At 42.3% G+C, this 15,644-nt stretch overlaps 1 protein-coding gene across 4 annotated transcripts in view; it reads left to right on the plus strand.

The window, feature by feature from the left end:
• LOC118401746 (regulator of microtubule dynamics protein 2-like) overlaps window positions 1-15,644 on the plus strand; it is a 55,898-nt gene that overhangs the window by 36,494 nt on the left and 3,760 nt on the right. For 3 of the 4 annotated variants that reach the window (XM_035799328.1, XM_035799343.2, XM_035799352.2), the window contains exons 6-8: window positions 7,936-8,011; window positions 10,279-10,356; window positions 12,417-12,515. In XM_035799328.1, coding sequence (XP_035655221.1) covers window positions 7,936-8,011; window positions 10,279-10,356; window positions 12,417-12,515 — 253 coding nt within the window. The remainder of the gene's footprint in view (window positions 1-7,935; window positions 8,012-10,278; window positions 10,357-12,416; window positions 12,516-15,644) is intronic. The other variant, XM_035799336.1, reaches the window with a different exon arrangement.

The following is a 15,644-nucleotide window of genomic DNA, read 5'->3' on the forward strand; positions in this document are numbered from 1 at the left end:
TTTGGTAAAGGGTGTGAATACTTATGTAATTGTGATATTTTTTGTCACATCGCTACAACTCCCATACGGGCTCGGGAGAGACGAAGGTTGAAAGTCATGCGTCCTCCGATACACAACCAACCAATATGGAACATGCGCTGTAGGCACAGCGCACATCCAACCCGGAAGCCAGCCGCACCAATGTGTCAGAGGAAACACTGTGCACCTGGCAATTTTGTTATGCTGCGCACTGCGTCCCCGCCCAACAGAGTTGCTGGTGCGTGATGAGACAAGGATATCCCTACCAGCCAAACCCTCCCTAACAATTGAATGAATGCTAGGCCAATTTGTTGACTACTTGTGTGTCGCGGAGAAAGTGCAACAACAAAAAAGTTGAAATATTTTCTGTACATAATTTCCAAATTACATCAGTTTGACCGGTTGTAAGAAAATTGAAAGCTGTGAAAATGGCCCAATATATGTTTCTGTTAAGATTTCAGTTCGGCTTGCATATTTTATGTGTTTGATAAATACTATCAGCTTTATGGTGCTGATTAAAAATAGGGCCTCTGCTGATGGTATCTAATTGCATTTACATTCTCTCAAGACGCTGAAAGAAAGAACTGGTTTTTTCCACTCTTGTTCATGCTTGAAATATGTGCAATCATTTGGTGCATCATTTTACTGAAAGAGATGCTTAAACAGGAGTTAATATGAAGGATATAGAGATTAAGGACCTACAGTCAGTGCCCAGATTTCAGTTTCCATTTAACCATCTGAACAGTAAGCTACTGTTCCGTGGATGTGCCATAAGTCTATTTGAAGTCCCTGTCTTGTGACTGTAAAATGTGTATAGTGCTTCACAATCATCCCACATGGCAAAGCTGCTATCATCCTCTTTTACAACTTCACCAAATCTTTCCCAAACAATACTTTTCCTTTCTCTTTATTTCTAACTCTCCATTTCACAGCTTTTCTCTTATTGAAATAAACGTAATACCACAGACGCATTGTCCTTTTTGCATCTGTGAATCGGTGGTAACTTTTTCTGCCCATTCCCAAAAGCGTTTGGCGATTGCCGTCTCGTCTATTTGCTGCACGTAAGCTTTGGCTTAGCCTACGCACTAATGACAAATAGCTTAAATAATGAAAGAAAAACCTCAATGGAGCCTATAGCTAGCTATACATTTCACAACAATGGTACATTCATCCACACAATATTTTATGACCCTAAATTCATCCGCCCCGCGGATATAACCACAGGAACTGCAGGTTATGAGTCAACCCGCACATCACCAGTGTATTGTTTGATTCTTTTTTGCTAGTTATTACTGCACTGTTAGAGCAAGAAACACAAGCATTTCGCTGCACCTGCACTAACATCTACAAATGGATGTACGTGACCAATAAACTTGGACAAGATTTTTTCCCTACTGTATTTGCACTCCTGACAATTGCTTGTGTACATTTCTACTAAAAGCTATAATTTTCTCTGAATGGTTTATTCTAGGCGGTTACACACTGCTCCTTGCAGGCTTTTTATTCACTCTCACTACATCAACTTGCGCTTATTGACAAACCGTTATGAAATGCTAAATGTATTGCTTGTTGAATGTGTTATAAATGGGTTAAGTTGGCTCTGAAAGGTGTTTCCCAGGTGGTTCCCTAGACACTGTCATACTTCTTTACATCCCCTAACCTTAATAGTTGGAGGAGGGCCAGTGCAACTGGAATCATCAGGCCATTATTTTTAATGGTCTCACTTAGTCCAGCTGTGGTCACTGTTCATTCAATTCCAGTTACATGTAATAGTTCACACCATGTTGGAAGTCGGAACAACCCAGTTATCATCAATCCACTGATGTGTTTCTTCATAAGAGGTAGCTAGCCGGTCGGTGGTGCAGATTTTGCTAAAGCTCATAATCACACAGCAGAATGTTTTCATTGGAAACCAGTCGGCTAAAAGCTGCAGAGAGGATCTCTGCTCCTGTGGTATTGTGGAGCTCCCCACTCATCGAGCGCCAACCAGCAGTGGTGTGGCCGCACCTTGCACTGCCATTAGAACATAAACAAGCACCTTTTTGTTACAGTTATATACAACTTGCCCACCAATGCTTTGGCAGAGAATAGACAAAGGTTCTCTTGAGTGTGGTGTGGGTGGCACTTGACTTCTCTTTGTCTTATTTTAATAGGTGGCTTATAGGCCAAACACATATAGCACGTACAGTGCATTCAGAAAGTATTCAGACCCCTTGACTTTTTCCACATTTTGTTACGTTACAGCCTCATTCTACAATTAATACATTTGTTTTTTTCCTTCATCAATCTACACACAACACCCATAATGGCAAAGCAAAAACAGGTTTTTCGAAAAATGTGCAAATCTAATAAATAAAAAATGGATATCACATTTACATAAGTATTCAGATCCTTTACTCAGTCCATTGTTGAATCACCTTTGGCAGAGATTACAGAGATTAGAGTCTTCTTGGGTATGACACTACAAGCTTGGCACACCTGTATTTGAGGAGTTTCTCCCATTCTTCTCTGCATATCCTCTCAAGCTCTGTCAGGTTGGACAGCTATTTTCAGGTCTCTCCAGAGATGTTCGATCGGGCTCAAGTCCAGGCTCTGGCTGTGCCAATCAAGGACATTCAGACTTGTCCCGAAGCCACTCCTGTGTTGTTTTGGCTGTGTGCTTAGGGTTGTTGTCCTTTTGGAAGGTGAACCTTTGCCAAAGTCTGAGGTCCTGAGCACTCTGGATAACGTTTTCATCAAGTATCTCTCTGTACTTTGCTCCGTTCATCTTTGCCTCGATCCCGACTTGTCTCCCAGTCCATGCCGCTGAAAAACATCTCTACAGCATGATGCTGCCACAACCATGCTTCACCGTAGGGATGGTGCCAGGTTTCATCCAGACGTGACCATCAGGTTCTTGGTCACCTCCCTGACCAATGCCCCCCGATTGCTTAGTTTGGCCGGGCCGCCAGCTCTAGGACGAGTCTTGGTGGTTCCAAACTTCTTCCGTTTAAGAATGATGGAGGCCACTGCGTTCTACCCTTCGCCAGATCTGTGCCTTGACACAAACCTGTCTCTGAGCTTTACGGACAATTCCTTCCACCTAATGGCTTCGAATCAAATCAAATTTTATTTGTCACATACACATGGTTAGCAGATGTTAATGTGAGTGTAGCGAAATGCTTGTGCTTCTAGTTCCGACAATGCAGTGATAACCAACAAGTAATCTAACTAACAATTCCAAAACTACTGTCTTATACACAGTGTAAGGGGATAAGGAATATGTACATAAGGATATATGAATGAGTGATGGTACAGAGCAGCATACAGTAGATGGTATCGAGTACAGTATATACATATGAGATGAGTATGTAGACAAAGTAAACAAGTGGCATAGTTAAAGTGGCTAGTGATACATGTATTACATAAGGATGCAGTAGATGATATAGAGTACAGTATATACATATGAGATGAGTATGTAGACAAAGTAAACAAGTGGCATAGTTAAAGTGGCTAGTGATACATGTATTACATAAGGATGCAGTCGATGATGTAGAGTACAGTATATACGTATGCATATGAGATGAATAATGTAGGGTAAGTAACATTATATAAGGTAGCATTGTTTAAAGTGGCTAGTGATATATTTACATCATTTCCCATCAATTCCCATTATTAAAGTGGCTGGAGTTGGGTCAGTGTCAATGACAGTGTGTTGGCAGCAGCCACTCAATGTTAGTGGTGGCTGTTTAACAGTCTGATAGCCTTGAGATAGAAGCTGTTTTTCAGTCTCTCGGTCCCAGCTTTGATGCACCTGTACTGACCTCGCCTTCTGGATAATAGCGGGGTGATCAGGCAGTGGTTCGGGTGGTTGATGTCCTTGATGATCTTTATGGCCTTCCTGTAACATCGGGTGGTGTAGGTGTCCTGGAGGGCAGGTAGTTTGCCCCCGGTGATGCGTTGTGCAGACCTCACTACCCTCTGGAGAGCCTTACGGTTGAGGGCGGAGCAGTTGCCGTACCAGGCGGTGATACAGCCCGCCAGGATGCTCTCGATTGTGCATCTGTAGAAGTTTGTGAGTGCTTTTGGTGACAAGCCGAATTTCTTCAGCCTCCTGAGGTTGAAGAGGCGCTGCTGCGCCTTCTTCACGACGCTGTCAGTGTGAGTGGACCAATTCAGTTTGTCTGTGATGTGTATGCCGAGGAACTTAAAACTTGCTACCCTCTCCACTACTGTTCCATCGATGTGGATAGGGGGGTGTTCCCTCTGCTGTTTCCTGAATTCCACAATCATCTCCTTAGTTTTGTTGACGTTGAGTGTGAGGTTATTTTCCTGACACCACACTCCGAGGGCCCTCACCTCCTCCCTGTAGGCCGTCTCGTCGTTGTTGGTAATCAAGCCTACCACTGTTGTGTCGTCTGCAAACTTGATGATTGAGTTGGAGGCGTGCTTGGCCACGCAGTCGTGGGTGAACAGGGAGTACAGGAGAGGGCTCAGAACGCACCCTTATGGGGCCCCCGTGTTGAGGATCAGCGGGGAGGAGATGTTGTTGCCTACCCTCACCACCTGGGGGCGGCCCGTCAGGAAGTCCAGTACCCAGTTGCACAGGGCGGGGTCGAGACCCAGGGTCTCGAGCTTGATGACGAGCTTGGAGGGTACTATGGTGTTGAATGCCGAGCTGTAGTCGATGAACAGCATTCTCACATAGGTATTCCTCTTGTCCAGGTGGGTTAGGGCAGTGTGGTTGAGATTGCATCGTCTGTGGACCTATTTGGGCGGTAAGCAAATTGGAGTGGGTCTAGGGTGTCAGGTAGGGTGGAGGTGATATGGTCCTTGACTAGTCTCTCAAAGCACTTCATGATGACGGAAGTGAGTGCTACGGGGCGGTAGTCGTTTAGCTCAGTTACCTTAGCTGTCTTGGGAACAGGAACAATGGTGGCCCTCTTGAAGCATGTGGGAACAGCAGACTGGTATAGGGATTGATTGAATATGTCCGTAAACACACCGGCCAGCTGGTCGGCGCATGCTCTGAGGGCGCGGCTGGGGATGCCGTCTGGGCCTGCAGCCTTGCGAGGGTTAACACGTTTAAATGTCTTACTCACCTCGGCTGCAGTGAAGGAGAGACCGCTTGGTTTTTGCTCTGACATGCACTGTCAACTGTGGGACCTTATGTAGACAGGTGTGCCTTTTCAAATCATGTCCAATTAATTGAATTTACCACAGGTGAACTCCAATCAGGTTGTAGAAACATCTCAAGGATGATCAATGGAAACAGGATGCACCTGACCTCCGTTTCGAGTCTCATAGCAAAGGGTCTGAATACTATATGTTTTTTCTGTTTTTATTTGTAATGAATTTGCAAACATTTCTAAAAACCTGCGTTTGCTTTCATTATGGGGTATTTCTTTAAATCAATTTTAGAATAAGGCTGTAAAGTAACAATGTTGAAAGTCAAGGGGTCTGAATACTTTCCGAATGCACTGTACATGTATAAATCACATGGAGCATATTATTATTGGTACTTACACAGATCCTTCTAGTTTCCTGCTAATCAGGCAACATAATTTAACATTGGCAGTTGGCACAACACACTAGATAACCCGGTAAGTTTTTCACTGTTTTCGTTGGGAGCTGCAATCCGGTTAAGTAGTACGCTATGCTTGCATCATTTCATCGGATTAAAGCCCAGCAAGAGAGTCTCTATTTCATGGCCTGCCAAAAAAGGCTTTCACAGGCTACCAGACACCGCTCACTAACACACATACACACACACACATCCCCATCTACCATCAGTACCACCCTCTTCACTGTCAGGTGACCTTTTCATCCCCTTGATCCTTTGTAGTGTTTGTGTCCCGCTGTGAGTACCAGCAGGATTAGAGGCCTTGCGGTGAAAGGACTTTGATCACCTCATTCTTCTTCTCTCCAAACCCACAGCCTCAGGCTACAGACTGTTTTTACTCCACAGTCTTCCACTGTACGTACCGAACTGTTTCATTTAGCCTCTTCCTTGTTCCCTGTATAATAAAGCCACATTCTGGGATTCTGAAAACAGAACACCAGCCCCTCCACTTGTTTTAGACTGACAATCCATGACGTCCAAGTGATCGCTTGAACCATATTTTGACGCTATACACTGGGTACACATCTATAATTTAAATTACTGTTGAACAGCTTCCTAAAGCTTAGACTGTAGCTTTAATTGGGAGTGAGAACAAGGGAAAAGAGGCAGAGCTGCATATCTTATCTCTCCTCCAAGTTGTTTAGTGAGGAGCTTGTCTGGGAGGTTGAGTTGTCACGTTTGTTTGTAGAGACGGACCAAGGTGCAGCGTGATCTGGGTTCCACATCTTTATTTAGTGAAACACACAAAACAATAAAGAATAACGAAACGTGACGACAGTGGAATGCTGACATACAACTACCCAAAAACAATATCCCACAAAACACAATAGAGAAAAATGCTACTTAAATATGATCCTCAATTAGAGACAACGATTACCTGCTGCCTTTATTTGGGAATCATACAAAATCACCAACATAGAAAAACAGTACTAGAACCACACATAGAAATAATAAACTAAACGTAAACCCCCAGTCACGCCCTGACCTACTCTAACCATAGAAAATAAGGGCTCTCTATGGTCAGGACGTGACATGAGTGTTGTTGGCTTCCAGCGCCTTCTGGGTTGAGATGTGGCTAGTGATCCAGGAAATGAGTGGTGTAAGTCAGGCAACCACCCCAACACCTCCCTACTCTGCATCATGCCTGACTCCTGTTGGAGAAAGTTGCCTAGGTGTGCTTTATCGAATTAGTTATCATTTCAACATATAGTATTGTAGTTTTTATTATTAAGACTGAACTGAAGGACCCCTATTCAAACCCTCCTCAATATTTCTCTCTCTCTCTCCACCTGTCTCTTCTTTATAGCCATCTCTCCGTGATCTGTTTCTTTCAAATTCAAAAGGCATTTATTGGCATGACAAATTTACAAAGCAAAATGTTTTGAACACTTCTCTCAATTATTTGTCTCTAGTAGGGATTGGGGTTTGAAATAATTTCACTATTCGAATAGTATCTTTTTTGTTTTGTGTCGGATATCCAAATATTGAATATACATGTTTTTTTTATTACCAATATATATATATATTTTTTAATATATATATATATATTTATTTATTATTATTTTTTTATTTTTTTTATTTTTATACCTGAGCACTGTTGCGCGAGGGACATAGGCTGGCGCTTTATTGCTGCAGGAGTGGGCTGTGTGTGAGAGATGGGAGCGAATAGACAGAGGGGGAGAGAACCAGACAAAGTAACAGTAGTCAAGCCAATTCGGCTACAGCCAAGACTAGCTAACTTGTAGCAGTGACAATGTTATTTATCATCTCATAATAGTACCTGTCTTGACTGTAGTAGCCTAGAGAAGCTAGCTAGCCAACTATAGCTAGCTAGGCTAATTGAAGCTACATGCAGTGCCACCTCCCCAACCCCATTCAGATAAAACAACTAACGTTACCTGTACCTCGTTTTAGCCTATGCCTACTCCTTCTCATTTTGCAAACCTTTTAATTCTGTCATTTTATTACGTCTTGCATTGCATTAGTGAACGCTCACTGCACTTGCTACACATTGAGCCTCTTTTCCGCTTTGATTGGCCAACATAGGCAACAAGCTACACACAACTGCCAGTCTTTTTATGGGGCACACCTCATAAAAACTACATTAAAAAGTTTGTTGTTTTATTAAATTAATAATTAGAAATATGGTACATTATCCTTGTAGTATGCAACAATGTCACATTTAGAAAAAGCCTTTTCAGTATTAGGCCTATAGTTTTTTGGCCTCGCAAAAATGAATAGCCTACTCACACAAGTATTTGAATACTAACCTCTGTTCGGATGTTTGAATAACCGTGCACATCCCTATTTTCTAGGTACGCCATAATGTGTGGCATCATGGCAGAGTATGAGACTGTGCAGAACAGGATAAAGAATGGCTACATCTTCAAAGTAAGTGATTTTCTGACACCGTCTACACAAAGCTATATTTTCACGTGGTCACCAATTTTCAAGTGTTTGTTTTGTGTACTTGAACCATGTCAGACCTTACCTACTGTGCCTACAGAAAGTATTCACACCCCTTGACTTTTTCCACATGCTCTTGTGTTACAGCCTGAATTTAATTTGGATTACATTAAGATTTAGTGTCACTGGCCTACACACGATACCCCATAATGTCAGAGTGGAATTATGTTTGTTTACATTTTTACAAATTCATTCAAAATGAAAAGCTGAAATGTCTGGAGTTGATAAGAATTCAAACCCCTTGTTATGGCAAGCCTCAATAAGCTTTAGGGGTAAAAATGTGCTTAACAAGTCACATAAGTTGCCTGATTTTTGAATGACTACCTCATCTCTGTACCCCACACATACAATTTTCTGTAAGGTCCCTCAGTCGAGCACTGAATTTCAAATACAGATTCAAGCACAAAGACCAGAGTGGTTTTCCAGTGCCTCGCAAAGAAGGGCACCTATTGGTAGATAATAAATACATTTAAAAAAAGCAGACATTGAATGTCCCATTGAGCATGGTAAAGTTATTAATTACACTGGATGGTGTATCAATACACCCAGTCACTATAAACGTACAGGTGTCCTTCCAAACTCATTTGCCGGAGAGGAAGGAAACCGCTCAGGGATTTCACCATGAGGCCCAATGGTGACTTTAAAACAGTTAGAGCTAATGGCTGTGATAGGATAAAACTGAAGATGGATAAACATTGTAGTTATTCAACAATACTAACCTAAATAACAGAGTAAAAGAAGGAAGCCTGTACCGAATAAACATATTCCAAAACATGCATCCTGTTTGCAGTTTTGACTTAAATCTATGGCAAGACTTGAAAATGGCTGTCTAGCAATGATCAACAATGTTCATTTTTTCGTGGGGGGGTCTTGGATGGTTGAGGGGCAGCTCTTGGGGAACTGTGGGGGGGATCTGTCGACGTGCCCTTGAGCAGGGCGTTGATCCTGGTTGCTTCTGTGTGTTGCTCTGGATGGGAGGCTATTAGATGACTAATGTGATGTACTTGCGACTTCACTGCAAGTATATTGTATGTTTTAATTATAAAAAATAAAATAACTTGACAGAGCTTGAAGAATTGTAATATTGTGCAATCCAGGTGTGCAAACCTCTTAGAGACTTACCCAGAAAGACTCACAGCTGTAATCGCTGCCTAAGTTGATTCTAATATGTATTGACTCAGGGGTGTGAATACTTATGTAAATGAGATATGTCTGTATTTCATTTTCAAGAAATATGCAAAAATGTTTAAAAAAAACATGTTTTCACTTTGTCATGATGGGGTATTGTGTGTAAATTGGTGAACAAATATTAATATTGAATCCATGTTGAATTCCGGCTGTAACACAACAAAATGTGGAGTAAGTCGAGGGGTATGAAAACCTTCTGACGGCATTGTACATTAGTAGCACCTGAGGTGATAGTAGGCACACAGATTGATTGGTGGAATTAATCATAATAAGAGAGAGTAACTGAGGTCAGGGCTTGTACTTTTCCAGAACCTCCCCTGTAGTCTGTGTCTATCAGTGTTGAGTCCTATCTGTGTCTAGAGGGTCCTCCCATCACCACAAGTTGACAGCCAGAATCACCCTCTGTGTTATTTAGGTAAGGTGTTGTTCAAATGAAACGTAAAAAGTGTTCCTATACACACAGTTGTGGACAGTGCCTCTATACACTGACTGCTATACATGTCTTAGCCTTATTGGCAGGAAACTCCCCTCACTAACTCTCAGATGTAAGGGTTGCATAACAGCAGAGACTGGGACAACCACACGCAGTATTTATCTTATCTGTGAGTTGCTTCACAAACTCTGTTTACCTGCAAAGCCTTGAACGGTGTGGAGGGAGAGGGGGGTGGACATGAAGAACATGCAGTGTATGGAGAGGGGGAGAGAAAGAGAGAGGGGGAGGGAGACCAAGTGAGCAAGAGGGGAGAGAGAGAGCGAAAGAGACTGATTTTGCGATAGAGTGGAAATGGAACAGGGGGAGTGGGAAAATGAGAGGGTTGCATGACAAATAGGAGCTTTTTATACATTCATGTAAGTGTGTGTGTGTGTGTGTGTGTGTGTGAGAGATTTGTGAAATAGTTGTGGGTGGTTGGGTACGTGGAGAAGGGCCGATCAGGTCATAGGAGAATGTCTGGTCTAATGAATGAATGCTGTACTCTTCTGTTTCCTCCCTCTCTTCCTCACAGGATCATTTGGATAAGGCCATTGAGCTGAAACCACAAGATCCTATGTCTTACTACCTGCTCGGCCGCTGGTGCTATGCTGTATGTGACACACACACACACACACACACACACACACACACACACACACACACACACACACACACTCTAACCCAAGTCAACCATACAGTGAAGAATACACTCCCTGAAAAGGGGTCAGTTTAAAAAAGTAAACGGGCGTCATTAGCCTATAGAACAATGGCGGTGGTCAACACACACACACACACACACACACACACACACACACACACACACACACACACACACACACACACACACAACCTCCATATACCCTTTTGCTCATATTACTTTCTTCTGCAAAACATTGTCAGAGTTCCCATTTTTATTTAAATCTACTTGAAAATATATGGCAAGACCTGAAAATGATTGTCTAGAAAATGATCAACAACCAATGTGACAGAGCTTGAAGAATTTTGAAAATAATAATGGGGAAATGTTGCACAATCCATGCGTGCAATACTCTTAGAGACCCAGAAAGACTCAGATGTTAATGCTGCCAAAAGTGCTTCTACAAAGTATTAACTTGTGTTGAATACTTATGTAAATATAGTATTTCTGTATTTTATTTTCAATACATTTGCTTTCTTATTATGGGGTATTGTGTGTAAATGGGTGTGAATTCTTTTGTTGATTTTAATCCATTTTGAATTCAGGCTGACACCTCAAAATGTGGAATAAGTCAAGGGGTATGAATACTATCTGAAGACACTGTACATAATTTACACACACACACACACTATCACACACACACACACACACACACACAGAAGTCAAGTCCGAGAGGCCCAGCTCATGACCTCCATCAGCAGCAGATTTTAATTTAGAATTTAAAATGGATGTCTTTATGCGGCAAATGTTAGTGCATCGAATTGTAGTGCATCGAATGAAATTGCATTGATTCGTTCTCTAAACAAACTGAATCGCAGTCATTTCAAAGTAAAACGTATCGTTCCTGTATCGGAGCACATGTATCGAATCGTCTTGAAAGGGAAAGATGCACATCTCTAATTCTCACTGTTTGTCATGATGGGTTGGTGTGTGTTAAGATTAGAAACTGCTTTTATGGTAGATTATATTGTCTCCAAATCATGAGTGAGAGGGCCTTGGCAGCAGTATTTTGGAAGATTCTTTGTATAGTGAAAAATGCACCTTTACTCCCCTGACATATCCCTTGATATTCCCCGCAAAACACCAGACTCAACTTCAAAAGTGAAGAGGTGACTCCGGGATGCTGGCCTTCTAGGCAGAGTTGCAAAGAAAAAGCCATATCTCAGACGGGCCAATCTTCAGTTCTTGGCAATTTCTCGTATGGAATAGCCTTCATTTCTCAGAACAAGAATAGACTGAGTTTCAGAAGAAAGTTCTTTGTTTCTGGCCATATTGAGCCTGTAATCGAACCAAAAAATGCTGATGCTCCAGATACTCGCCGAGTCTCAAGAAGGCCTGTTTTTTTACTTCTTTAATCAGCACAACAGTTTTCAGCTGTGCAGACATAATCGCAAAAGGGTTTTCTAATGATCAATTAGCCTTTTAAAATTATAAACTTGGATTAGCTAACACAACGTGCCGTTAGAACACAGGAGTGATGGTTGCTGATAATGGGCCTCTGTACTCCTATGTACGTAGATATTCCATTAAAAATCTGCAGTTTCCACATACAACAGTCATTTACAACATTGACAATGTCTACACTTTATTTCTGATCAATTTGTTGTTATTTTAATGGATATGAAATGTACTTTTCTTTCAAAAACAAGGACATTTCTAAGTGACCCCAAACTTTTGAACGGTAGTGTACATAAATAAGGTATTTCTGTTTTGGCTTTGTCATTATCAGGTATTGTGTGTAGATTGATGAGGGAAACAAGTAATTTTATATTTTTTTAAGTAAGGCTGTTACGTAACAAAATGTGTAAAAAGTCAAGGGGTCTGAATGCTTATCGAATGCATTGTAAATACTACTAGTACAGATTTAAATGCTACTTTACCCACCATGTTTAAATGCTACTTTACCCACCATGTTGAAATGCTTATCTGATTTGCCATGTTCTGAAACGGCTTTATACATTGGTTCTGTTCAGGTGGCTCAGCTGTCGTGGATTGAAAGGAAAGTTGCTGCTACATTGTTTGGAGAGCCTCCGAATGCCACGGTCCAAGATGGTCTGAAGAACTTCCTCAAGGTATTGTTATTCTCCACGCTACCATGGAGTGCAGTGTCGAGCACAAGCGCTTGACACAGTATGTATTGATTGCTCTTCCCTAAACCATTATCAAAAATCAGTCCGTAGATCAGTATGCTTCTCCGCCATTCCTACTAATGTCTGGATCAGCTGAGCTCAGCAGCAGCTGACTGGAGGTTTACTGCACTGACTCGCAGCAGCTAGCTGCTTCTTCAAAACTCGTCCAGAATATCTTGTATTTGGTACAAGTCATTCCCTAAGTTCTAGACCTCAGCTGAATCTGTTAATGAATGGTGTTGCTGTTGAACAAGTTGAGGTGACTAAATCACTTGGCGTTACCTTAGATTGTAAACTGTCACGGTCCAAACATATTGATTCAGTGGTTGTAAAGACGAGGAGAGGTATGTCCGTAATAAAGGGATGCTCTGCTTTTTTGACACCACACTCCACAATGCAGGTCCTGCAGGCTCTAGTTTGAGCTTATCCTGATTATTGTCCAGCCATAGGGTCAAGAGCTGCAAAGAAAGACCAAGTTAAGCTGCAAGCTGGCCCAAAAACAGAGTGGCACGTCTTGCTTTTCATTCTAATATTAATACGATGCATGCCAGTCTCTCTTGACCAAGAGTTGAGTAAAGACTTATTCTAATTATTTTATAAGGAACATTAATGTTTTGGAAATTCCAACTTGTTTACATAGTCAACTTACACACAGCACTGACACACACACAGCACTGACACACCCCACCAGACATGACACCGGGAGTCTTTTCACTGTCTCCAGGTCCAGAACAAATTCAAGGAAACGTACAGTATTATACAGAGCCATGAGTGCATGGAACTCCCTTCCATCTTATGTAGCGCAACTGAACAGCAAACCTGGTTTCAAAACACAAATAAAGCAACACCTTTTTGTGTGTATGTACTGACACATGCGTAACTGACAGATAAACACACACACTACGTGTTAATGTTTTTAAATGTATGTAAATTGTACAATATTTTGTCTGCAATGTCTTTTTCATTATGTGTCTGACCCCAGTAAGATGTCGCCGTTGGTATCGGCTTATGGGGATCCTAATAAATCAAGTCCACTCATTGTGATGAAATAATATTGCTAGAGTAGCTTGCTAGGTATCTTATGGAGGAAGCATTTGGTGTTCAGCATTGTGTGTGCACTAGATTAAGTTAGTTGTCGTGCACATTGTCAAATTCTGGAATTACTGCTCCTTCAAGCAACAAACTTCCTAGCTAGATGTAAAAATTGAGCAACTAAGAAAAAAAGTAAATTACCTGATTTATCGTTTTAGCTTAACAACTCAGCAAAAAAAGAAACGTCCCTTTTTCAGGACCCTGTCTTTCAAAGATAATTCGTAAAAATCCAAATAACTTCACAGATCTTCATTGTATCTTCAAGGGTTTAAACACTGTTTCCCATGCTCGTTCAATGAACCATAAACAATTAATGAACATGCACCTGTGGAACGATCATTAAGACACTAACAGCTTTACAGACGATAGGCAATTAAGGTCACAGTTATGAAAACGTATTACACTAAAGAGGCCTTTCTACTGAGTCTGAAAAACACCAAAAGAAAGATGCACAGGGTCCCTGCTCATCTGCGTGAACGTGCCTTCGGCATGCTGCAAGGAGGCATGAGGACTGCAGATGTGGCCAGTGCAATAAATTTCAGTGTCCGTACTGTGAGACGCCTAAGACAGTGCTACAGGGAGACAGGACGGACAGCTGATCGTCCTTGCAGTGGCAGACCACATGTAACAACACCTGCACAGGATCGGTACATCTGAACATCACACCTGCGGGACAGGTACAGGATGGCAACAACAACTGCCCGAGTTACACCAGGAACGCACAATCCCTCCATCGGTGCTCAGATTGTCCACAATAGGCTGAGAGAGGCTGGACTGAGGACTTGTAGGCCTGTTGTAAGGCAGGTCCTCACCAGACATCACCGGCAACAACATCGTCTATGGGCACAAGCCCACTGTTGCTGGACCAGACAGGACTGACAAAAAGTGCTCTTCACTGACGAGTCGCGGTTGTGTCTCACCATTGGTGATGGTCAGATTCACGTTTATCGTCGAAGGAATGGGCTTTACACTGAGGCCTGTACCTTGGAGCGGGATCGATTTGGAGGTAGAGGGTCCGTCCTGGTCTGAGGCAGTGTGTCACAGCATCATCAGATTGTGCTTGTTGTCATTGCAGGCAATCTAAACGCTGTGCGTTACAGGGAAGACACCCTCCTCCCTCATGTGGTACCCTTCCTGCAGGCTCATCCTGACATGACCCTCCAGCATGACAATGCCACCAGCCATACTGCTCGATCTGTGCGTGATTTCCTGCAGGGCAGGAATATCAGTGTTCTGCCATGGCCAGAGAATAGCCCGGATCTCAATCCTTTTGAGCACGTCTGGGACCTGTTAGATCGGAGGGTGAGGGTTAGTGCCTTGGTGGAAGAGTGGGGTAACATCTCACAGCAAGAACGGGCAAATCTGGTGCAGTCCATGAGGAGGAGATGCACTGCAGTACTTCATGCAGCTGGTGGCCACACCAGATACTGACTGTTACTTATTTTGACCCACCCTTTATTCAGGGACACATTATTCCAGTTCTGTTAGTCACATGTCTGTGGAACTTGCTCAGTTTATGTCTCAGTTGTTGAATCTTGTTGTGTTCATACAAATATTTACACATGTTAAGTTTGTTGAAAATAAACGCAGTTGACAGTGAGAGGACGTTTCTATTTTTGCTGAGATTATTCATTCTGACTTTTTGACGGTGAAATTGGGTTCATTTGGCAAAGTCACGTATGCAATACAGTATTTTCCAATGTTATGACAGCCCATTGAGCCGGACTTCTTTTGATCTATCCCATTACCCTTTGCGAGATATGAGACAGATCAGTGCAGGCGGAATCGTCGTGCTATATGACGTGTGTTTGATGGCGTAAAGCGTATCAGGCCTTGCAAATGTAACATCACCAGTACATGTCTCATTTACCCAAACAACTGGTTCTGAATGTGGACGGGTACCCTGTTTCTGTTACTTTTATAGTTCTGCATTGTGTACTTTAGCCTGTTATAATCAGACAGTCTTTCTTAGTTCTTGCT

This window comes from Oncorhynchus keta, chromosome 2 (assembly GCF_023373465.1).
Source record: "Oncorhynchus keta strain PuntledgeMale-10-30-2019 chromosome 2, Oket_V2, whole genome shotgun sequence".
In the NCBI taxonomy this organism is placed as follows: Eukaryota; Metazoa; Chordata; class Actinopteri; order Salmoniformes; family Salmonidae; genus Oncorhynchus; species Oncorhynchus keta.